The 25,037-nt window shown below is 35.5% G+C and overlaps 2 protein-coding genes across 10 annotated transcripts; one reads left to right on the top strand and one right to left on the bottom strand.

Annotated features, from left to right (window-relative positions):
- Positions 1 to 1,071: 1,071 nt before the first annotated feature.
- nfyal (nuclear transcription factor Y, alpha, like) lies at positions 1,072 to 19,140 on the bottom strand. Of its 9 annotated transcripts, none has more exons than XM_056463611.1 (10): positions 19,054 to 19,140; positions 18,340 to 18,428; positions 13,987 to 14,073; positions 11,488 to 11,634; positions 10,546 to 10,677; positions 9,973 to 10,075; positions 9,653 to 9,825; positions 6,091 to 6,264; positions 5,892 to 5,999; positions 1,072 to 2,042 (listed from the first exon to the last, which is right to left on the bottom strand). In XM_056463611.1, exons 2-10 carry the CDS (start codon positions 18,412 to 18,414, stop codon positions 1,980 to 1,982), a joined length of 1,062 nt encoding a protein of 353 aa, XP_056319586.1. In that variant the 5' UTR covers positions 18,415 to 18,428; positions 19,054 to 19,140; the 3' UTR covers positions 1,072 to 1,979. The 9 variants fall into 9 exon arrangements, with proteins under 9 accessions (XP_056319586.1, XP_056319587.1, XP_056319590.1 ...); XM_056463612.1 differs by having other exon boundaries at positions 1,074 to 2,042; positions 9,671 to 9,825; XM_056463615.1 differs by lacking the exon at positions 13,987 to 14,073 and having other exon boundaries at positions 1,077 to 2,042; positions 9,671 to 9,825.
- A 118-nt stretch (positions 19,141 to 19,258) lies between these two features.
- On the top strand, positions 19,259 to 24,868 carry ngrn (neugrin, neurite outgrowth associated). Its single transcript, XM_056464377.1, has 4 exons — positions 19,259 to 19,326; positions 21,960 to 22,181; positions 22,248 to 22,358; positions 23,677 to 24,868. The coding sequence occupies exons 2-4, from the start codon at positions 21,961 to 21,963 to the stop codon at positions 24,227 to 24,229; spliced, it is 885 nt and encodes a 294-aa protein (XP_056320352.1). The 5' UTR covers positions 19,259 to 19,326; position 21,960; the 3' UTR covers positions 24,230 to 24,868.
- The last annotated feature ends 169 nt before the right edge of the window (positions 24,869 to 25,037 follow it).

Below are 25,037 nucleotides of genomic sequence, written 5' to 3'. Positions count from 1 at the left end.
GTCCAAATTACATTTACGGAAGCTTGTTTCATGGAATCAAATAAAAAAAATGAATCTGTAATTTTTGTTTTTGTGTATATTGAAAAAAAGTTTGTGAAATAGGTTAAATCTGATATTCCTATTTATTATGTTCTTTAAAAGTATATATGTTTCAGTTAAGACCAGAGTAAAAGTATAGATTTGTTCCACAAAATAAAGAAGAAAACTTCTAGTTGTATCTCACATTTCTGGCTTTCATGGAATTATTCTAAATTTGTAATTCTGAGGAAAAATATCTAGACTGAAAAAAATAACCTTTATAATAATAATTTATATTATTTATAATAATAAGCAATTCTGGGAAGAATAAAGCATGAATTCTGGGATATTTATTAAGTTTCTTTCAGCTTAGTCCCTTATTTACCAGGGGTTGCCTCAGCAGAATGAACCGCCAACTAATCCAAAATATGTTTTCCGCTGCGGATGCACACAAACACACACAAACTCATTCACTATGGCTAGATTTGTTTACCCAATTCACCAATTGTGCATGTCTTTGGACTGTGGGGGAAGTCCAACTGTGGGGGACACAGTTGAAGTCAGAATTATTAGCCCCCCTTTGCATTTATTTTCTTTCTAAATATTTCCCATATCATGTTTAGCAAGGAAAGAAAAGGAAGGACATTTTCACAGTATGTTTGATATATTTTTTCTTCTGGAAAGTCTTATTTGTTTTATTTTTTTAAACATTTTAAGGTCAAAATTATTAGCCCCTTTCAGCTATATATTTTTTGATAGTCTACAGAACAAACCATCATTATACAATAACTTGCCTAATTACCCTAACCTGCCTAGTTAACCTAATTAACCTAGTTAAGCCTTTAAATGTCACTTTAAGCTGTATAGAAGTGTCTTGAAAAATATTATTTACTGTCATCATGGCAAAGATAAAAGAAATCAGTTATTAGAAATGAGTTATTAAAACTATTATGTGTTGAAAAATTTTCTCTCTGTTAAAGAGAAATTGGGGAATAAAATAAACAGGGGGGCTAATCATTCTGACTTCATCTGTATATATATATGGACCCCTGGTTAGGAGCACTACTTTAAAACATCTTATTTCAATCATAGCTTAGTAGAATAAACTCAGATTACAATATTAAAGACAAGTTCTCAAAACAAGATCTGTCGCAATGTTTTCAGCACACTTTTTTATCAAAATGCAAGTTAAATGACTTCAATGTCGAACATGAACATCTCAAGAGTGTTAGCAGTTTCAAGTAGAAACTATAGATGAACCAGAAACACTCAATCAAATTACAAACAATCATTTTATGAAAACACTAATGTAAAATTAGTTCATGTTAGAAAGAAACATGTACTGTACAAAAGCATGGGAAGCAAGTACACCCCATGTTCCCAGTGTTTCCTTGGAGATAGGGCTGATTTCTGAAAAATGTTGCCCTTTTGCCTTAATTGTTTCCCCAGTGCTCACACACACCAAACATGTAAAAATTCACCGAACAACACAACAATGTATATTTACAGAAAACACCTACATTATTTCCAAGTAACGTCTCACTTATGAGTTCATAGACCTGACAAGAATTCCCAAAACAGTAGAAAAATCAAACAGACCGCCTTGGTCTTCATGCAATACATTGGTAAAATATGTTCTACTGCCACCATTATGAAACATCACAGTAAATGTGTCATTATTACTAACAACGTATCCGACATCTCTCTGAGGGTCGGTTTACGCTTTTGCTATTTAATTGCTTTTTAAAACGCGAGCTGAATTCATTACGCTGTACATTAACAGTAATGGCTCCTTCTATGTGCATCCTCTGGAGGAATATCAGACCATTAGAAGAAACAAAAACAGATGAGCTCCTCCTTTCACGGGAAGACATGAGAAACAGGCCCGGATGAATTACTGTTTGTCTGTTGGTGCTGTGTTCGAGTCACTTTGTTTTACAAACTCAGTAGTGGTTTTAATGCTATGAGACCCGGATCATCTGGGCCACGGCCTCATCTCCTGCCTGGTTCTGGTCCTGTTGCTCCTGCAGGATAAAGTGAAGAGGAAAAGGGTCAATCATTACCCTCAGCACTCATTTCAGATATGCTTCACTCAGCACCTTCCACGCACACGAGAGTTGAGGCACCATAAAGAAAAACACTGAATAACCAAGAAAAACAGCCAAAGGTTTATGTTTACCAAGCTGTCACATCAGGGTTTTCAGGGAAATGGCAGCTATTTGGATTTGTGTTCTTTAGAAATGTTTAATGTAAGTCTTTCTGTTTTCGTCAGTTGAGTCTCTGGAAATATATTTAAATTCCAAAACATTTAAGCGGTAACAGAAGCAGCTGAAGATGCATCATGATACAAGATACATTTATAATATTGTTAAAAAAATTGATGTCAGTAATGTTTAATGTTTGAAAAAAGTCTCTCTTTCTTTCTATATATACAGTATACATACATAGTACACTCATATCGCTTCTTTGCAGCTGATTGACTCTATAGACGTTATAAGTCATTGGTAGGCCCACATGGAATTTTTGAGCTCAGAAATCCACAGATTTTTAGCCCATGATTGAGTCTATTTATTTACTTGTGTAAATGTGTGTACATTTATTTTATTCAGTTTTTAAAATAATTTCAGTAATATTATTGACTAATATGAAAATCTTCATTCGATTTATTTACAATACAGTATGTAAAGTCATATTTTCTGTCTATTATATGAGATATTTGATTTATTTTCCAAACAAGTCTATCTAATTGGATTTGCATTGTAGCTTAAATAAAAGTTAAAAAGCTAATATATTTCATAAATTAAGTTTTTAGATACGATACTGCATAAATCTACAGATTTTTTTCAAAATTTTGCACAGAAATCTCCACAGATTCTGTCTGGCCCTAGTCATTGGCCTCACAAATATCATCCTATTCTATTTATCTCCTCTCCAATGTGACTCAACTAGCACTATCCACCATTGGGATATTCCTAAGCCCTCCTTCCCCAGCATCGCTTGTCTAAACCTGCAATAGGGGCTTTCTGGTTCTTTGCTAAAGTTCCTTATTAAAGCATGAATCATTTTTTTCTGTTGTGTGCAGGTTTTGTTAATAGCTGTCATCACTCGTGTAGCAGTAGAAGCAGTACAACTGCATACTGTAAAAACATTCTTGCTGCCTTACATTTTTAGTTGAATTAAATGAGCTTTTCTAGTCATCTCAACTTAACATCAATTAAACTGACTAGAAATATTAAGTTAAACTATGTTTAATTTCAAAAACGTAGATGAAACCTGATTAACTTTCTAAGTTAATGCAACAAGAATATTTGTTGTCTTGATTTTTGTCATTAAATTTTTTACATTGTATATATATATATATATATATATATATATATATATATATATATATATATATATATATATAAACACAGTTGAAGTCAGAATTATTAGCCCCCTTTGAATTTAAATATTTCCCAAATTATGTTTAACAGAGCAAGGAAATTTTCACAGTATGTCTGATAATGTTTTTTCCTCTGGAGGATGTCTTAATTTTATTTTGGCTAGAATAAAATCAATTTAAAAAATTTTAAACACCATTTTAAGGACAATATTATTAGCCCCTTTAAGCTATATTTTTTTCGATAGTCTACAGAACAAACCATCGTTATACAATAATTTGCCTAATTATCCTAACCTGCCTAGTTAACCTAGCTAAGCCTTTAAATGTCACTTTATAGAAAGCTGTATAGAAGTGTCTTGAAAAATATCTAGTCAAATATTTTGACTAATACATTATTTACTGTTATCATGGCAAAGATAAAATAAATTAGTTATTAGAGATGAGTTATTAAAACTATTATGTTTAGAAATGTGTTGAGAAAATATTCTCTCTGTTAAACAGAAATTGGGGAAAAAAAATAAACGGGGGCTAATAATTTTGACATCAACTGTGTGTATATATATATATATATATATATATATATATATATATATATATATATATATATATATGGCTTCTGAAATATGTCGTTCGAAAGAATTCCATTTGACTATTTCAAAAAAACTCTTGCAATCAGATGTCAAAACCGTATGTGCAGCATATATGAAATACATGAAATAGTTTTGGAAAAAGTTACCACTTTTTATCCACATGAAAGTGTTTCAAAACCACATTTTGAGTGTGTTACGTGTGAGTTTAATAAAGTTAAATAAAATTTGTAACACGTAAAAGTCTTTGTCACTTCTGATCAATCTAATGCAGGGGTACTCAACCCTGTTCCTGGAGATCTACCTTCCTGCAGAGTTTAGCTCCAACCCTGATCAAACACCTGAACCAATTAACTAGGATAACACTTGGTAATTACTGGCAGGTGTGTTTGATATGTGTTGCAACTGAAATCTGCAGGAAGGTAGAGGTCCAGGAATAGGGTTGGCTGCCCCTGATCTAACGCAGTGGTTTCCAAAGTGGGGGTCGCTTGGTGATTCTAAAAGTCAAATAAATTTGATTAAACTATTAGAATTAACATATTTTAAATTATAACCCACAGAAAATAAAAATAGTAGTATTTATTAGTAAAAAACAACATCACCATTTTTTCATAGGATTGGTTTGTTTACGTTAGCTTAAAAACACCGCACTAGCATGAGCTGCAGTAGATTGATTTTATAGCATCAGGTTAAACATTCTTTATGGCAATCAAATACATAAAATGAATACAGGCCACTGAACATTGAGGATGATCTTTAAGTGGTGGTCTCCAAAACTAAACCAAGAATAGACTTGGGCTGAAAACACTGTGTCCACCAGTCTCATTAGTTAAGGTTAATATTAAATTAAACAAATAAATAAATGACTATAAAAATGATATGGTTATTGGACTGTTGCACGTTTTTGTGTTGTCAATATGATTGTGTTTATATAAGCCTATTGTTGTGTGTGTGCAACCAACGTTTGTATATTTATAATCACCTCCAAGGAATTTAGGGGTCGTGAATCACTGGCATTGTTATTTTAAGGGTCACAGGCTGAAAAGTTTGGGAACCTCCGATCTAATGTATCCTACAGCATAATAAAAGTACTTTTAGTTATTTTTTTATATATATATTTTTTTTTTACAAATCTCAGACACCAAACTTGGTAGTAAATTGTGTTTTTTCCCTCCCCAGAATCTGGTCAGAATGTTTATTCAGTATAAAAATCACAACATGTGACAAATAAATGAACAGTGCTGACACTGTATGAAAACCAAGAAAAAGCACAGCAGCAGGACCCATCCACAAACAACACAACAGAAAAGGTTTGACAAAAGAAATAAAAATATATACATTCAAACCACATTTCATTTACAAACCGATCCCTCAAAAATAATAGTAAGAAATCTTATTTCAGACAGTGATTTCATGATTGAAAGTTTCATGCTTTCTTTAATCTCCATGCTGTTTAATAATAATGATGTTTAGAGTCACATGATAAAGCCGGTCACATGGCATTAGCAATCCTTCATCCTGAAGAGCTGCGTGCCAATAATATCAGTGTTTTCATCCTGACTGATGATGAGATGATCTTGTTAAACATAAACATCCGCATTCAGACAGACAGGCCATGAAAAAGCACAGCGCAAATTATGCAGTTCATGCAGTCTGTTCTAGCAATAAGACATGATGGGACAGACTCAAGCAGCCAACGAGGACAGGGAGAGAAGCAGGAAGTGATGCGTGCAAGAGCAGCCAAGAACAGCATGTCACACCAGAGGAGGAGTGAGAATGATCTGCTAAGGAGTTCAATGAGTGTCTTATGCAAGGGATGGTGTGTGTTCAGGCAGCCAATGTACGTTTGCCAATTCGGTGGCATTGTGGAGGTCTTCCTGCTTGACACGGGCCTGCGCTCTCACCTGCATTGCCAAGGCCATTTCTTCCTTCTCTTTCGGGGAGAAGAACCGGCCCCCGTCGCCGCGCTTCCTCTGCATGGCGTGTTTGTGTCGTGACTCATGAAGGTATTTCTGTAGGACAAAGTACATGGGATGAGTCTGGATCATTTAGTTCAAGATGCACATATGACGGCATTCGGAAGATGTAAGACGTGAGACTCACCTTTCGCTCTTTAGGGATTTTTCCCTCTGCCTCGAGTTTTGCCCGAGCTTGGCGCCTCTTTAAGATGCGATGATATTGCTTGGCGTTAACATACAGCGGCTCTTCTTCAAGCATTTCGGCACCTGGCAGAGGGATTCGCTGGATAGCTGGCACTGCACCACTGCCTGGTACCATCTAAGTAGAAAGGGAAAGAAAGGGGAACATCGTATTAATACAATAAAAATGCAACACAAAAGGTGGCCCTGTCCACATGAACACAGGTATTTTCAAAACCACACTTTTTTTTTACACATCCTGTATGACCACATGAAAATATCAGGTGTATCAGGTGACTGAAACTGAAACTTTCTGAAAAGTCTGACCAGAGTTAAGATTTTCCAACACACTGTGTTCGCGTGGAAACTACAACAGGAGTTTTTGCCTCATGACGTCAGCATGCTTGCTGTTTTCTCCTTTCTGATTGGCCAACACTGCTGGGTTCACACCAAAAAGGGGCAGAACTAAACAAGATGATTAGACAATAAAAAAGTGAGTAATTGCTCCCTATTTTAAATTTCTCTATAGAGCGGTCATGTTTTGATCTTCTATTGGTCTCACGCAATCACGTGACGCTATTTTGCAGGTCAGAGTTTACTAAGTTTGACCTTTGCAATAGGGCTGGGCGATAAAATCGGTATCGGTATTTATTGACCGAACACCGTTGTCAATATTGATAAAAAAAGATTTGGTATGAAGTATTGGTATGAAGCACTATAGTTTTATTAAAATGGGGCTGCTGAGCGCGTGCCTTGGAAGCAATGCAAATAAGCTTAGGGTGTAAGTTTGTCATTTCCAATAGAGGCTTGTGTATGGGAGTGACGCGCACATGTTGTGCAAGCAGCGTACATGTGACGCGTGTGCATTTTCCAGCTGCACCTAGTTAGCCGCAAAACATCTGAACTTTTCTGAATGTCGCGAGTGCACTGCGATTCATGCAAGTAGAACTAACCAATCTGCTTCACACTTTGTATGGAATAAACATTTCAGTAACAATGGTAAACATTTTTCAGTAATAACTAATTACCTCAGACAGGCACAGCGCACCCAAACACTGCAGTGCTTTTTCATTTTCTCCATAAACTTGAATCGGAGCGCTAAGCCCATTGGAAGGAAGCCACGCACTCACGCTTGTCACTTCAGGTCAGAATAACAACGTATGCGAAAATGAGTGCGGTGGCTAGCAGCAGTGAAGAGATTGTAAATAAAAAAGGATGTGAGGATGTCGTCAGAGTGGCTTTTTGGCTTCTTTTATTGTTCATCCCAGCCACTAGCACCCCATCTGAAATTTTGTTTTAGTAAGGAGTAATATAGTCATTCAACTTCACAATTTGTAATGTTACAACATGTATTTGAATAATGATGTATGGTTCCTTTACTTGAAAGCTCAGATTTGATTATAATAATTTGTTTTGTTGACAAAGTTTGAGATTTACTGTATCATTATTATTGAGACCTTGCATCTTGATTGTTGATCTACCTTTACCACTGCACACACTTTGTAACATTAAGAGAATAACATCAAGAGTCTCTTTGACGCTAATGTTTTTTAAATATTTTTTTAAATATTTTGTTTAAATATTTTAGTTTTTGACTAATAAAACAATTTTCCTTTGTAATGTTGGTAAATTAAAATAATGTGCTTAAATAAAAATAGCCTTATGTTCCTAAATGTATTGTTAAAAAATATTCAATAATTATCGATATCGAATGATATGAAACATGATATTGTTATATCTTTAAACATGGTATCGTAATTTTTTCGCAATATCGCCCAGCCCTACTTTCCAATGCAGTGGCATGCGAAACTTTTCACACGAGCTTGAGTTTATAGTCTGCTGCATTTGCATATGTATGAATGGAAGTCTATGGGGCGTAAAATGCAGTGTGACTTCGACTTGACACACAAATGATGCAAATTTTGAACGTTTGCAACAAACACATCACGTAACCTGCATTGTTTGACTGCAGGACTGGTAATCCGCCTCTGTTTTCATGTTTGCATTGACTTTACTCTGAATTTCCCATTTGGTATCGCAGCATAAAAATCTCATTACCTCCACCTGTTGGTTCGGCATGCCCATAACATGCATCTAAGTGCATTTTTGTTTTCATGTGGAAGGAGGTTTATAAAAATGAAAGCATTTATTAAAATACCCGTGTACATGTGGACATGGCCTGTATTTGCAACTTCAGTCAACTAATTAAATCAGATTAATCATCAACCCCGTGATTGGTCAGGTGACAGTTAACGTAATGTGGACTGAAATATGATGACACTAGTGTGAGAGAAGGACACCCACAGAAGAGCCGAGTGGATCATTAGTGGACAAGACGATGGCAAGATTTCAGCCTTACACTTGAATCAGTGCTAAAGATTAACACACAGAGGACGGAGGTCGCCACTTTCCACACGCTTCTGAGTAAATCGTCAGATTCCAGGAAGATTCCTCACATTCTGTTTTCTTCTACACTGAATGCTATGATACTAAATAAATAGGTGACCTAAAATACTTACACATACACTTAACCCCATTATTTACACCTTCATGTTGTTCAGATTCGTTCTTCCATAGAAAACAAAGTGAAAAGTTGTCATTTTACATCGGGCACCTGTATTATGTTTTTTGTTTTGAACTCAATGCAACACGGTGCAAACCTGAAGGGATAGGTTACCCAATAATGAAAATTCTGCCATCATTTACTTGTTTCAAAACTTTACATGTGTTTCTTTCTTCTGTTAAACACAAAAGAAGATATTTTAAAGAAAGCTGGAAATCGGTAACCACTGATTTCCATTGTATTTCTTCATAGGTTTTCAGCATCCTTTAAAGTATCTTCTTTTGTGCTCAACAGAAGACAGAAACCTGCACAATTTGGGAACTATTTGAGGGTGAGTGGATCCATTTTTTGATTGAGACATTTTTGTGTAAACTATCCCTTTCAATGTAGTTGAAATAACCTTAAGACTTCAACTCAATTTAACTCTGAAGTGTGAAAAACTAGGTCTGACTATCTAACTAATTGCAAACAAACTTTATTGATGCTGATAAAACATCAGGTGGCATTTCACAGGAATTTAAATGCCTTTAAATTTAAACTCAACTAATTGTCATTTTATTTTTACATATTTTTCACCTAACTTTATCTCTTTTTAAAGGTGCCCAGTAACCTGAAAGCACTGATCAAATGACATATCAAATTACATTTCACCAGAAGTTTACAAACTTTATGCAGAAGTTCTAAAAAACACTGTACTACAGTCATAAATTACTTAAATGTGACTATTTATTTAATACTTCTCCCTTTAAAACTACACTCCAATAAATAAATACTACTAAAATATCTCAAAAACAAAAGAAAATCATCAAATCATCATGTTTTTCTTTTCAGAAGGCTGGATCTGCATGTGAAAATGGCGAGTCCGCAAGCGAAGGCTGATTTTTAGGTGATTTTAGTTTTAACAGCATGCACCCACCACCCCTGTGATGACCAATGAAGGGGACGGTTTAAGACTGTTAGATACCTCATCAGGAGGTCTTACCATGACCATTCCCCCAGCGTTCACCATGTTTCCAGATACAGGCAGGGTAACGGTGACTGTGCCCTGCCCACTGTTGGTTGTGGAGGTGTTAGCGGCTCCTGCTGCCTGGACAATCTGAGTGCCTGCCAGGGTGCCTGCTGGGATGGTGATCACGCCTGTGGAGGTGACAGGACTATTAGGTAACCTGAATAAACATGAGTGGAACTGGTAAAATGATACATCACTGATCATTCAGGTTGTGTTCATTCTGGTTTACGACTGTATATTAAGAGAAAAGCAGGTGTAGGTGTGTATTTAAATACCCTGCTGCAGAACTGTGCCATCAGCGTTCACAGGCTGGTATACAATAGTCTGTCCTTCAGCTGTTTGTGCAACCTGCTGTCCCTGTACTGTGATCTGCTGCCCCTGCAAAACACATCATACATTCTTATTGATTTACTGATTTATTGATTTTAGATGATGGCAATACCATGTCAGCATCAAGACTAATTTCACAGCACTCTCAGAATGAATAACAAACGGAAAAATAAGCTTAATAATAGACAATAATAGACAAAAAAAGGATAATGCGATCCATTTTTAAATGAATTAGTTAAACATCTCTGAATAAAACGGACTATTTCACATGGTATAGTATAACAAATCTTATATAATAATTTGGGGTATATCAATTAAAGCAATTCTTTATTATAGTCGATCAGTGGCAAATTGTGTATCAAAACGACACATATGCACACCATTCATTTTATTTTATTTATATATTTTTTACAAATGAAAATACAATGAAATCATGCCGTTTTATTTATATTCAACCAATCCATAAAAAGCTTAAAAACAAATATAGTAGAAAGGATTTATCAGAGTTTATCAGAGACCTGGTTCTGGCCGGCGGTGATGGCAGTCTGTGGCTGCTGGATGATGATCTGTTGAGCTTGACCCTGCTGACCCTGCAGCTGCAGCGTCTGGCCACCCTGCAACTGAATCTGACCCGGCTGAACTAGTTGGATCTACACATAGAAAGTGATCACAAATAATATAAACTGGTAGAATATACTGGTATAAATAACACCAACGATTAAAAAAAGAAATAAAAAAATCTGTGCACTAATATTAACACCACCACAGAGGTTTTAAGAACATTTAATTTTAGACCAATAATAATCAAGCTTGATATGTCATAATAATGATTACAGAATAATCTTATACTAACAGCACATTGTTATTTAGATAATTTTACTATTAAGTATAATAAAACAGTCATTAACTCAAGCTCTGACCTAATAAATGCAACTACAAAGACATGAGGATTTAAAGTGCTCCTATTTTTGCATGTATACTTTAATTTGGACTACAACATGCAATACAGTACTGCAATTTTGACAAGCACATCCTTCAAATTCTAGCTACACTGACAGCTGTAATGCAGAAAAAACATCCAAATGCATTAATGAAAGAAAGAAAGAACAGATGGGTGACTGTGATTACTGTAGAATACTGTACAATAGCTTTGTTCACTACTGTCAAATTAAAGGCATAACAGACCCCATGAAAAACGTTTTATGGCAGACAAAGATTCTGTTTGTAGTACATTTTGATCTTTGAAGACTTCATAGATCCACAAACAACTGCAACTATACAATCATTACCTGAAAGATAACATGCAAAAAATCATAAAATAGGCATTTATTAACATAATGATTATTTCTTTTTTTTTGCAAAGCTGCTTTAAAAAAAGTGCTATATAATACATCAAACATGACTTGACTTTAGATCAAGTTAAGCAGCTTTTTTTACACTGAGAAATGTTGACAACTGACCTGCTGAAGGCCTTGAGCTCCAGATACAGGCACCTGCATGATGGTCTGACCCTGAGCTCCAGACATGGCCTGCACCATGATGGGCTGACCTGAGGACGTGATCAGCTGACCACCACTCACCTGCACCATCAGTGGCTGACCCTGCACCTGAACACACACTTAAAGTCAACGGGTGATAGATATTTTACACTTGCACATTAGGCATTTCATAAGACTAAGGCACCATTATGAAGTATGAAAAAATCCATTTTAATTGCTTTGCTTGTACAGTTACGTATATTAATACAATTTAGGGCCTTATATGGTTGACAATGACCAGGCTGGTGGTAAAGGATGTAATAAGCTAGCTATACACTCACCGGCCACTTTATTAGGTACACCTGTCCAACTGCTCATTAACGCAAATTTCTAATCAACTCAATGTGTTTAGGCATTTAGACATGGTCAAGACAATCTGCTGCAGTTCAAACAGAGCATCAGAATGGGGAAGAAAGGGGATTTAAGTGAATTTGGTTGTTGGTGCTAGACGGGTTGGTCTGAGTATTTCAGAAACTACTGATCTACTGGGATTTTCATGCACAACCATCTCTAGGGTTTACAGAGAATCGTCCAAAAAAAGAGAAAATATCCAGTGAGCGGCAGTTCTGTGAGTGCAAATGCCTTGTTGATGCCAGAGGTCAGAGGAGAATGGCCATACTGGTGTGAGCAGATAGAAAGGCAACAGTAACTCAAATAACCACTTGTTACAACCGAGGTATGCAGAAGAGCATCTCTGAAAGCACAATACATCGAACTTTAAGGCAGATGGGCTACAGCAGCAGAAGACCACACCGGGTGCCACTCCTGCAGCTAAGAACAGGAAACTGAGGCTACAATTCCCACAGGCTCAGCAAAATTGGACAATAGATGATTGCCTTGTCTGATGAGTCTCAATTTCTGCTCCGACATTCGCATGGTAGGGTCAGAAATTGGTGTCAACATCATGAAAGCATGTATCCATCATGCCTTGTATCAATGGTTCAGGCTGGTGGTTTAATGGTGTGTGGGATATTTTCCTGGCACACTTTGGGCCCATTAGTACCACTTGAGCATCATGTCAACGCCAAGTTGAGTATTGTTGCTGACCATGTCCATCCCTTTATGACCACAGTGTACTTCCACACCCCTTCACTTCCAGCATGATAATGTGCCAAGTCATAAAACACGAATCATCTCAGACTGGTTTCTTGAACATGACAATGAATTCACTGTACTTAAGTGGCCTCTACAGTCACCAGATCTCAATCCAATAGAGCACCTTTGGGATATGGTGGAACGGGAGATTTGCATCATGGATGTGCCGTCGACAAATATGCAGTACTATTTCCAGTACCTTGTTAAATCTACACCACGAAAGGCAGTTTTGAAGGCAAAAGGGTGTCCAACCCGGTACTAGTAAGGTGTACCAAATAAACTGGCCAGTCAGTGTATTTCCACATTTATATTCTTAAATGAACATGATGACAATGAGAATCCTATAAAGACAATCAATCATGCAATTGATCCACATCTATACAGTTTGGAGGTGTGCGATATTTGTCATCTACAAAACTAATGTAATTGCTGTATTAACATTGTGTGACATGATATTTTCGAGTATGTCACTACTTTGCAAATAAAAAAACCCAACACTTAGAGAGAGTCAAAAAGCATCTTTTTAGGTTATTTTTGTGAAATACATAGTTATAACTAGTAATTTAATAACAGTTCAACAAAAATGAAGAGTTGATTTTGACAACACTGCCAAGTTTTGTGAAAAAGAATATGTTATTGGATCAATCGAGTGTTTCAATGACTCACCAATCAACAAAGACAGTTCATTTGTTTTGTTTCTTAGTGATTCAGCTCTTTTAGATGACTCATTTAAATAAATGATTAAATGACACACTCTTTAAAGGTTTAGTTAGATTAACTAGTTTCAGTGTGTTAGTTTTAAGAATATCAATTAGCTAGTGTCTTCTCCACTCAATTATCAACCACTCTTACTGACAGAGCTGTGATAAAAGCATTCTAAATTCCACCCTTTCTTTATTTTTCAGTTTAGATTACGTCAAACATCTAATTAAAAAAAACTGCACATTTCAAAATACTTCACAGGATCATTAAGATGGGGACTTGCTACAACGTACTGTCCATTTTAGTGTTAGTTTCTCCATGACCGGTTTAATTAAGTACCAAAACACAAACATTGTCAAAAATAAAGTCTCACACGCCTTATACAGTGATGTTCTCGGATATGAATTGGTTCCAACATGCAGGTGATCTCATGGTGTGATTTACACAGTTACTCCACATGACGAGTCCTGCACTGATGTTTCAATGCCACAATCAACAATGAGCATGGTAGAATATTGCAAGTAAAATCAAGGCATGCTAATGATGTGAGCTCATATCCCCACAAAGAGTGTGACATGATGACGCATGCAACATCACAGGCCTGAAAGTCGGAGTTCACACAACTACCTGGAGTGTCTGCACTTGCTGGCCTGTAGCAGTAGCGATGGGTGCATCTGTTTGCAGCTGTACTGCAGTTACAGTGCCCTGAGCCTGTGGACAATCCCACATCACACCTTAATCTGCATTAACTCTTACAGAAAAGTATATTTGATTTTACTTTGATTTTACATGATCCACGCTGTAAAGAAGCTACATGTAAAATTCAGAAACACTAATTCACCCAAAAATAAAAATTCTGTTATTAAATGTTCACACCCATTTGGTTTCAATAAGAACTGAAACTTAACTATATAAGAACATAAGAACTATATTCATATTCAGAACAAAAATCAAGCTATTTTAGACAAAAACAAGACTACTTTTACTCTCCAGACACAAAACGTCAACAAAAGGAACCAAAAACATTGTCAAAACATTCATCTTTATTTCTACAGCGCTTTTACAGTGTATATTGTGTCAAAGCAGCTTAACATAGATGAAATTCTAGTAAATTGAAACTGCTTTAGTCCAGTTTTTAACAGTTGAAGTTCAGTTTAATTCAGTTCAGTCCTATATCTTATCTTCCATATCAGGTCAGAGTTTACATTTACTTCAGGCAGTTCAACGTATTGCCATTAGAATCAGCAGAGCAACACACAAGCATTAAACTGCTCAAAGTTAATGAAACGAGGGAAACTTTGGCAAACAAAGTTGCTTTTACAGTTATTTTGGCACACGAAAAATCTTTTGAAGTTTCATATGATTACAACTGAACCACTAAAGCATACCCGTCAACATTGGGATGTGAAAATAAAGGATCGATCGATTGCTTTCTTAACTTTATGTTAATTTAAAATTTGTTGTGTTTAAAAGAAACCCCATCAAGATCGACATATTTAGATGTTTACATTATTATTGTGTGTATATGTCTGTTCAAAGACGCACCCAAAACCCAGAGTGTCCAATTTCACCCCACTTCAAATAGCGTGTACAGAAGCCATTTGGGAAACATTGTCTATTTATCACTATGGAGCGCTTTTAGGGCTGCATGATTAATCAAAAAAAGATTGTGATCTCGATTTGACCCCCACACGATCTTAATCCAGCATTTCTACAATTCAGCCAATTATATTTTCAGGTTCAGGAGAGAGCATATGGAAGCCAAATGGCATGGAAAGAGTTAGCATACTGTATTTGTATGGGTGTGGGTGTGATTCACCCAAAAAATTAAATAATCATGTCGCATTTTATAGTTATGATTATGACAAGCATTTGATATGTTTTTTCTTTTATAGCGAACACAAAGTGAGTGTTGTGGATGAGAATAAATGTTTAACAGTGTCAGAATAAGTACTCTAGCCTATATAATGTTGAATATAATGCAAGTCAAAACTGACACTGACAGATGTCTCATTTTACCAGTGAAAAGCCTAATGTTGTCAATGGCAGATTGCAAGCATATGTCTCAAACATAACTCAACTTCAGAATTATGAATAGTTGTATTCTGATGTCATCACTTTACTGTGCATTAACAACCGTGACATATTTTTTCAAGTCCACCAATCCAAGTCTTTGCAAAGTTGTGCATTTTAACCAACAGTAGACCTACAGATAATATTATTATTGTTGTTTTACCATATGTTTGAGAATAACAATAATAATAGCCTACTCATATTAACCTTTATTTTGCATCTACAGATTCGTGAGAAAATCTTGATCTTTATTTTAGCCAGAATCGTGCAGCCCTAAACGCGTCACACAATCAGTCACGTACCGCTACATGAACCGACTGTTTTGAGGATTGCATAGGAGGGGCAACGGCACCTGTAATAGAAAGGAAGGGCATCCCGCTATTTATATATTTATTTGTGTTTTCATGCCTAAATAAAATGAAAGTACAGAACAAATTCACATTCAAGAGCAAGGGAGTTCCCTGGTGGTTCGTGAGTATGGTTTGGGTATAGGGAGGAATGGCCCTTTAATTTTTATTGCGACCCTTCATGGAAAGATTAAAAATACAGGAGAAATATGGGAAAATACCTTTACGGGATAATATCAGGATAGAATTGTAAAATATGAGAGAATCCCGGGAAAAATGTGAGGGTTGACAGGTATGCACTAAAGTCACATGGATAGCTTTGACAATGTTTTTGGTTCCTTTTCTGGAATGTCTCAAGACGGTTGCTTTCTATGGATGAGAGAGCTCTCAGATTTAATCTAAAATATCTTAATTTGTTTTCCAAAAATAAACAAAGTCTTGGGTGATTAAAATAAAATGAGGTCGAGTAAGTAATACAGAATTAAAATTTTTGAGTAAACCAAAAACTTAATAAAAAAACTGTTAAAAATGACTTTTTAGTGACACCAGTGGCTGTTAGGTGAAGTGCAGCCTGCAACGTATTGCTCAGACACAAGTACTGCAAATTTACCTGTACCATTTTAGCAGATAAGGTATACAAAATTACACATGTGTAAATATATACGCAGATCTATATAGACTACACAGATGTGGCTTTATGAGACTACAGTTTATATTGATATGGCATTTGTTTCATGTATCTTGGAACACAAAAAATACGCTCGGGAGCTACATAAACATCACATCCTTTAAAATGATTTTGGAGTACAATTTATGGATTACCACAACAAAAATAAAAATGCAATTAAACGATATCTTTACCCAAAATTATGATGGATGCAGAGAACCATCCATTACCCAGATTTGTTTAATTGTTAATTAGTTACAACCCCGCCCTGACAGGCAAAGCACAAAAAAAAAAAAAAAAAAAAAAAAAGGAAGAATTCCTTATTTTTTAAACCCCAATATCAAAAGCAAACAACTCTCCATGCAAGAGGTTTGCTGGAGACAGTGAGAAAAAGCCAATCTTTTTGGGATGAAGTGTAGGTTACAGTACATGTGAAGTGTTTGGATACAGTAATCCCAGAAGCTCATTATTTTTGGCTTATAAGAGATATTACAGAGATACTACCCAAAAGTTACCAATATTAATGTGAGATTCTCCTTGTAGCATGTAAAAAGACTTGAATTGGCTGAAAGACACAAATTCAAAGCTTACATAAACAGTTGAAGTTAGAATTATTAGCCCCCCTTTGATTTTTTTTTTCTTTTTTAAATATTTCCTAAATGATGTTTAACAGAGCAAGGAAATGTTCACAGTATGTCTGATAATATTTTTTCTTCTGGAGAAAGTCTTATTTGTTTTATTTTGGCTAGAATAAAAGCAGTTTTAAATTTTTTTTAAACCATTTCAAGGTCAATATTATTAGCCCCTTTAAGCTATTTGCTATTGTAAAACATCTTTATACAATAACTTGCCTAATTACCCTAACCTGCCTAGTTATCCTAGTTAACCTAGTTAAGCCTTTAAACGTTACTTTAAGCTGTATAGAAGTGTCTTTAAAAATATCTAGTCAAATATTATTTACTGTCATCATGGCAAAGATAAAAGAAATTAGTTATTAAAACTATTATGTTTAGAAATGTGTTGAAAAAAAAAATCTTCTTTCCGTTAAACAGAAATTGGGGAAAAAAGTAAACAGGGGGGCTAATAATTCTGACTTCAACTATGTCGAATAAAAAAGTGCTCTCAGAAAGGACTGGGGATTTTTTTTTTTTAAATACTCTTCTTTGTATAATACTATGCACTGTGATATGTAAAGTATGAATGCATAATCTATGTACTATGGTTGTTTACCATATACAGCATAAATCAGATTGTTTTTGTGTTCTTGTGTATAAACATATCTAATATAAATTAATATAAATACATATAAATTTGTATAATTCTTTATTAACCAAAATAAAAATAAAATAAAGAGTTAGAAAACATTTTTTATGATCATATCACACTGAAGACTAATAATGAGGCAGAATCATGGAAATAAATGTAATCTTTTTATGCATTTACAATAATAATATTACAGTTTTCATTGTATTTTTGATCAAATAAATGTAGACTTGGAGAGCAGAAGAGGCTTCATTTAAGATATTAATTGACTGGTAGTGTACATATAAATATCGTCTTTCTGACTCACAGTGTTGCAAAATGCACTGGGTGTGTTTGGGTCACCTAAACCTTGTTTTTTTTTATCAGAACTGAGAACGTTCATTTAAATAGAGAGACTTTGTGGGCAAGCTCAAACACTATTTACCCAGTCATTTCCTTGAATTGGAAATCACTTTCTGAAGTATGCTTGTGCATTTTAAAAAAACCACCGCACCTGATACACATCTGCATATAGCTAAAATTAGATACAATAAAAATGGAAAACATATCGAGCACACACTCATTGTGCCCCATTTTCCATAGTAAAAGTCACTGATTAAACAGTAACATGTTTACATTGGCTCTTACCTGCTGTTGGATTTGCCCATTGGCAGCCTGAACTACTATCTGATCCCCACTGGCTGTTGCTGTATATTGCTCCATCTTTTCTTCCTCACCTAATTTGTAATAAAATACACATATAAAAGGATCATGAGGTTATTATTGACTATAAATAACTCCAGTAAATTTCTATTAAAAGTTTTCTAAGAAATAAGTCAATAGCTGCAGGTTTGGGCCTTAAGCCAAGTGTATTTTGAGCCTAAATGTTTCCTTGAAGAAGGTGCTTAACATTATGAACTTAATCTTATATTACCTACTGATTTTGATGGTTTTAGATGCACATACACGTTTAAGATTGTAAAAGATTGTCGTGAAAGTCTTAATGATTCACAAAATTTCATACACCTCATAAGGTTTGTTTGGTAAACATCAATTGCCCATTGTTATAAACTGAACTGTACCAAATGGACCACAATTCAACATGCTCTGTAATCATTATTAAAAGCTCTTATTTGACAAACGTTAGCAGGTCTGTCTTTGTTTTGAAGCGCTTCATTAAAAGTCTCATTCATGTTTGGCGTTCGCTCGCGAGCGCGCATTTCATCAGTCTCGCGCTTTCTCCTCTCTCGCATTAACTGATTTGATTTCTGCATTTTTCAGAATTAGTCATTTGGTTGGTCACTGACAAACCAATCCGTGTTGTCAGCTACCATTTCCCTTAGAGCAAGCGCAACCCTTTACCGTTTCTCCGGCTGTCCGGTTCCCTTCTGATTGGCTCCACTACAGATCTCAAAAACCCAATCAACACAGTGGTGCGGACAAAATGGCGTAAAATGAGCCACACAGAGAAGAAAGGGGGCAGGCTTGGCGCATGTGATCGGCGAACGGAGCCGAGTTTAGCCGAGTACACGCGATCTCAGTCGGAAAGAATCGAACCACGGCGGCGCATGCGTGCGTGGTTAAACCCATAGCTTCCGGAAAAATGTCACCGTGAAAGAAGAGCAAGGGGAACATGTGAGTGCTTCATATGTGTTGTTTACGTATCGCATTCGACGTTATAAGCTTGTATAATACTAAAGTTTGAGCTGCGAGATGTATAATTATATTCAACTCATATAAAATGTTCAGTTTAAACAATCCCCTTACATAGAAATAACGCAAAATGTTAAATAAATGTATGTATCTTTTGTTTATTATGCAGCTTCATATATTGATTTGTATCATGTGAATGTGATGAACATTTTAATTAAATTTTTTAACATACTTGGCAAGTTTATATATATATATATATATATATATATATATATATATATATATATATATATATATATATATATATATATATTGAAGTTTTTTTAAGAGAAATGTCTTTATATTTTTCACTCCATAAATCTGACAATTAAAAAAGTAAGTAAAATGCTTTTACAAACTTTTTTTATTAGTTAATTGTAATATATAAATGCATAAATTAATTAAATTTCCAGCTCAATAAATGAGAAAAACTTATCAAGAGAAATCAACATAAAGCATATGCATTGTAAATCAATACATCTGTTTTTCTGTAAGTGTAATAAAATCAGGGGTGTAGCAGACATTTTAAAAGTGGGGGGACAGCTCTATGAGATCCAAAAGTTTATGTTCATATAGTTCTTAATCATCTGTTTCTAAATGGTCTGTCTCTAAAAGTGAGGGAGACGTATCCCCCCGTCCCCCCGGTTGCTACGCCCCTGAATAAAATACACACACACACACACACATATGTGTATTTTGCGTGTTTTCTTTCTACTAGTCTAAGCAATGCAATTTTTGCCGCAAAAAACTCAACATCTTAAAACTGATTATTTTATTTACAAAAACTGAAATCAAATTCAAATCGCTTTTATTGTCACATCATCAGCAGCTATGTGTGAAAAGCTTGAATGCTGGCTTCAGACAGTCAAAATACAGACAATCAAATACAATGACATACTCCAAAACAAAACAATATACTATTAACAACGTTGACAATAATTAGGTAAAACACAATAAATACATGGAAGACAATAAATGCTTAAAAGAAAAAACACTTTACACTCATATGTAGACAAATAGACAAGTACACAGTCAAAAAAGGTGTGCACATGCTCACATAATTTGACTGTTGGTGGATAGTTATTGTTGGCAGCATTGTTTTTAAGTAAATGTTTTGTTAAATTTTTTTAAAGTAGTCTGTTAAATGTGGGTTATTAAAGGAATACTTAATCCAAATAATAATATTTGCTGTAAATTTACTCACATTCAGGTCGCACAAAAAATAGGCTGCACTTTTTTTCTTCAATGGTGCATTAGCAAGATTTTTAGCTGAAACTAAAGTTTGTCCTGAATATGTTTTTTTTTTTATATGATTCTGAAAGTGCTGATAGCTGTTGAATTGCATTTTATAATTTACATTATACCACGTCGAACAGTTCGGACTGCTGAGCGAATCATTGGTACAACTCTCTCTACTCTCCAAGAAGTGTACTTATCCAGAGCGAGCAGAAGGGCTGCCAAAATCACTCTAGACCGCTCACACCCAGCACACTGCCTCTTTGAACTGTTACCTTCTGGTCGACGCTACAGAGCACTGCATACCAGAACAGCCCGACACAGAAACAGTTTCTTCCCTCAGGCAATTCATAGATAATAATTGTGGAACCAACATCACCACTTGCTATACACTTTTTATACACATATACACTTATTTAACAACACACTTTACATGCCAACATGCCAACATAACAGGTGCACATATAACGTTGTATATAGTAGTTAGTGGTGGGCCATTATACGCATTATACGCAAGCTATGATGACTTTCACCTTGATATTTTAGCACAAATGTATACCTGACCGGTGAGCCATCTGACAAAAAAGTGCCCCTCTGAATCAAATCAGCAGGATGCCTGACTTTAACTGCAGTGCGGCAGTTTGACTCTAGCTCATGAACATTTTATTCATGCCCCGTGACAAACTGGGGTATTAGATGCAAATAAGGAGTAAGGACTGGTGAGAGTGTTATAGAATTTAATAACACACGCCAAATGGCGCATTTCGCGATATGTGTGTGCCGTTTGTGATGCATTTTAGAAACAGGAGATGAGCCCCTGGTCTAATGCGCCACCTGGCTTGAAAAACCCATTCTCAAAGACATTATTTGGGTAGCACACATATTCTGAAAGCCTTCGGCAGAATTCAATTCAGCCATTTTAATCTAGAAAAAAAAAAAATCTATGCCACCTATAATAGTAATATACCCTTACTTACACTTGTCAATTTGTATATTTGCATTCACTTCTTCTATTTTTTTAAATATATTTATTATCTGTTTTTTGTCCTGTCTCTGTAATTCTGTTGCACTATAGAAGCTTTGTCACAAAAACAAATTCCTCGTATGAACATACCTGGCAATAAAGCTCTTTCTGATTCTGACAAAGAACTATGATTTTAGCCGAAAATGTTTTCTTAATGTTCTACTGATAAAAAAGTCATCTACATCATGGATGATCTGAGGATGAAAATAACAGCAAATTTTGAGTTTTCAATTTTTTCTCTTGAAAAAGAGAAATAGTCATTTTCATGTTGGATCCAGTTTTGGATGTCACCGTCTTTGTGTCTCTGACCATTCAGAATGGTGTCCCCCTGGAGAAGTGTCCTCATGCTGGCCACCAAACTGGCCCCTGTCCCAGGACCTGCTGCCTGCCAGGTTTGTCGCCATGCCAGTCGAGGCTCCTATGGTTGGATGTCAAAGAATGATTCGGACTCGCATCTCAAACAGAAACAACAGGGAGCAGTGTTTGAAGATGATCATGACATGGATGCGGTGGAAGTCAAACTGGACTCTATTATTAGGTGAGTTCTTCTAGAGAGGGACAAAAGCTTCTGTCTTCATGCATTAATGTTAACGCTTCTGTACAGTGAAGAGAAGAGAAGACACAAAGCAGCAAAGTTTCATATGATCAAGAGGAAAATGAACAGTCCTGGAGCTCCACAGAGGAAGCTCAGCTGGGATGCCATTGAGCAGATAAGGTAACAGAGTCAGTATGTCTGTCTATTCAGTATGCAAAAAAGGGTCAACTTTTTCAGTAGTAGTTTGGTAATACATCCCTCAGTGAATCAAATGTAGGACTGTATTTAAATTACATCTAATTTATTAATAAAATGTATAGGTTTTCAGTGTTTTGAAGGATATTTAGTGACTGTTTTAGAGGTTACTGTAGGTCAGACTATACAAATTACGTGTCTAATATTTCTTTTTTAGGCTACATGCAGATATAAACACCTGTTTTACAAGAAATGTTTTGTGAATACTTAAGATATCTATCTGTGCTCTAGAACTAGCATTGATTTGCGCGATTATGCATTTCACAATGGTATAAACCGTTATAGGGGGATCAAATGTATATTTATATTATACATTTTTAATTATTAATATTTAAGACATAGATCAGAGAAATCTGTTTTGACTATTAAAGAGCTGACCCCCCTTACATCTTGTTTTGATGTCCTTCAGGGGGGATCTAGTGTTAATATAGATCCCCCCTAGTGTTAATAAGGGGGTCAACCCTTATTACACAACCCCCCCCCACAAACCCCCCTGTAATTCATACCCCATGTCTATTACACAGGTCTCTGAAATTATTTGATCAGTCACAACATTAAGAATTCAAAAATTTGTTAATGATTGTAAGCCAACATTTTCTAATGTCACATGCATGTGTGAACTATATTATTATTATTTTTATTATTATTATTATTATTATTATATATTTATATTATATTATATGTCATACTTATTTTAATGGTTTGTGAGCCCAAAATTTAGATTTAAAATGTAAACATATTAAATATTTAATTTGGAGATAAAATAAAATGAGATAAATTGTGTGTACTGTATATGTTCAATTCATTTAGCTTGTGTGTGTGTATTTATAATATACAGTCAAGCTGAAATTATTGATACCACTTGGGTATATTTATGAAATCTCATATTTTTATATGAAAATATGAATAAATGCTATTTTTAAGTAAGGGGTTGCTATGATTTAATGTCTTTTTAATTAATAATATTTAATGGTTTAATGTAATATTTATATATATTTTAGAATAGTTGACTCTTAATTGCAAGTATTTTACCAAAAAAAAAAAACCTTTCATGTGCGACTCCTGATAAATCAGGCCCTAAGCCGAAGGAAAATGAATGGATGAATCAATGAATGTTTGTGTAAACAAAAAAATAATCTTGTGACTCTTTAAGTTGGTTTCTTGATAAATCATAACAATCTCATGTCTTGCCAGAAATGTTGTAGTTTTCTACTTGCCAGTCATCTGTCATATGATTTCACAGGTACTTAAAGCAGGAGTCTCCAGAGGAATGGACTCTCCAGAGACTAGCAGAGGGTTTCTCTGTCAGCCCTGATGTCATTTCCAGAGTCCTGCGCAGCACATTCACCCCACCAGAAGCCCGCAAGCTAAAGCAGGATGCTAAAGTCTCCCCCAGCAGTGGACAGCAGTATCTCAGAGATGGCAAAACCGAACAATCCAGACTTCAGAAGAGCTTGGCGCCATCAGCCCTGCTCTCCTCTGCAAACTCATCTGACTCTGCCCTCGAAACACTGGACACCAACCGGACTGGACTGGTGCCCTCTGCTGGACACATAACATTATCTAAACCGACAGCTGTACTGAAAGTAGCACCCGAATACCGGGACAGGCTTGAGTCTGAAGGTGGGATGGATGTGAATGATGATGTAGAGTTTGAGGACGAGTGGGATGGAGTGATTCTGACAGACGAAGAGCTGGAGAAAATCACACAAACACTGCATGACAAGCCCAGTCCAGTGGAGCAGAGAGGAAGAGACTTTTTTGATAGTGAAGGTAACTTCCTGTATAGAGTTTGAGACACTTGGTGTTTATGTTTAGAATTGTATGTTTAAATAAAAAAATGTGTTTAAAGGCATGATTCAATCAAAAAACAAACATTTCTTCACCATTTATGTAAACTTTAAAGGGCACCTATGATGAAAATCAACTTCTGCAAGCTGTTTGGACAGAACTGTCTGTATGTAGAGTGTGTCCACTGTCATGTTGGAGTGATAGAAATACAACAAGTCACTTTTTAAAAATTTCCTGACATTAAAATAGGACCCAAATACCGATGATTTTGAGGCCCACCGCAATATGACGTAGGAGTGCGGTTTTCCCCATCGACCGATTGATTAACAGGCGTCATGTTTCTATAATAACATGTATACACATGTCCACAGAACGTTTTTTAGCATAAAAATGAGATTAAAATATCTGTTCCAACTTTAATTTTATAAGTTTTTTAAACATATTGATTTTACTGTCTTTATTACAAACATGCTATCTAATTCTTAACTGCTATAATCACCACAGCCGCATGCTGTCAGTAAACGCTAATATGTGTGTTTATGCGTGTGTACTGCAAACAGCATTTGTGTGAGACTCATCATTTCAGAAAGACTTGAATAAACTACTCCACAAATACATCAAATAAACTTACTTGGTATTTATGACCAATGTGCTGTATTTCAGCTTCATCCGTGTCTATCTCTATCACTGACTGCTGTTTATCTGACGTTACCCATGTGAAGCAGACACGCATGTGGAAATGATGGCCGGGGAGAAGCAGCTCATTTGCATTTAAAGCCACAGGCTACAAAAACAGCTACAATGTACTCAGAC

Source organism: Danio aesculapii, chromosome 8, assembly GCF_903798145.1.
Source record: "Danio aesculapii chromosome 8, fDanAes4.1, whole genome shotgun sequence".
Taxonomy (NCBI): Eukaryota; Metazoa; Chordata; class Actinopteri; order Cypriniformes; family Danionidae; genus Danio; species Danio aesculapii.
This window is presented reverse-complemented; position numbering and strand designations above follow the sequence as displayed.

Coding starts and splice junctions, on each gene's coding strand:
- nfyal (XM_056463606.1), bottom strand. CDS start 18,414: ATGGAGCAATATACAGCAACAGCCAGTGGGGATCAGATAGTAGTTCAG. Junction 10,678..11,487: donor GAGCTCAAGGCCTTCAGCAG/GTCAGTTGTCAA, acceptor TTCTATGTGTAG/ATCCAACTAGTTCAGCCGGG. Junction 6,000..6,090: donor AAATCCCTAAAGAGCGAAAG/GTGAGTCTCACG, acceptor TTTGTCCTACAG/AAATACCTTCATGAGTCACG.
- ngrn (XM_056464377.1), top strand. CDS start 21,961: ATGGTGTCCCCCTGGAGAAGTGTCCTCATGCTGGCCACCAAACTGGCC. Junction 22,182..22,247: donor AAACTGGACTCTATTATTAG/GTGAGTTCTTCT, acceptor GCTTCTGTACAG/TGAAGAGAAGAGAAGACACA. Junction 22,359..23,676: donor GATGCCATTGAGCAGATAAG/GTAACAGAGTCA, acceptor ATGATTTCACAG/GTACTTAAAGCAGGAGTCTC.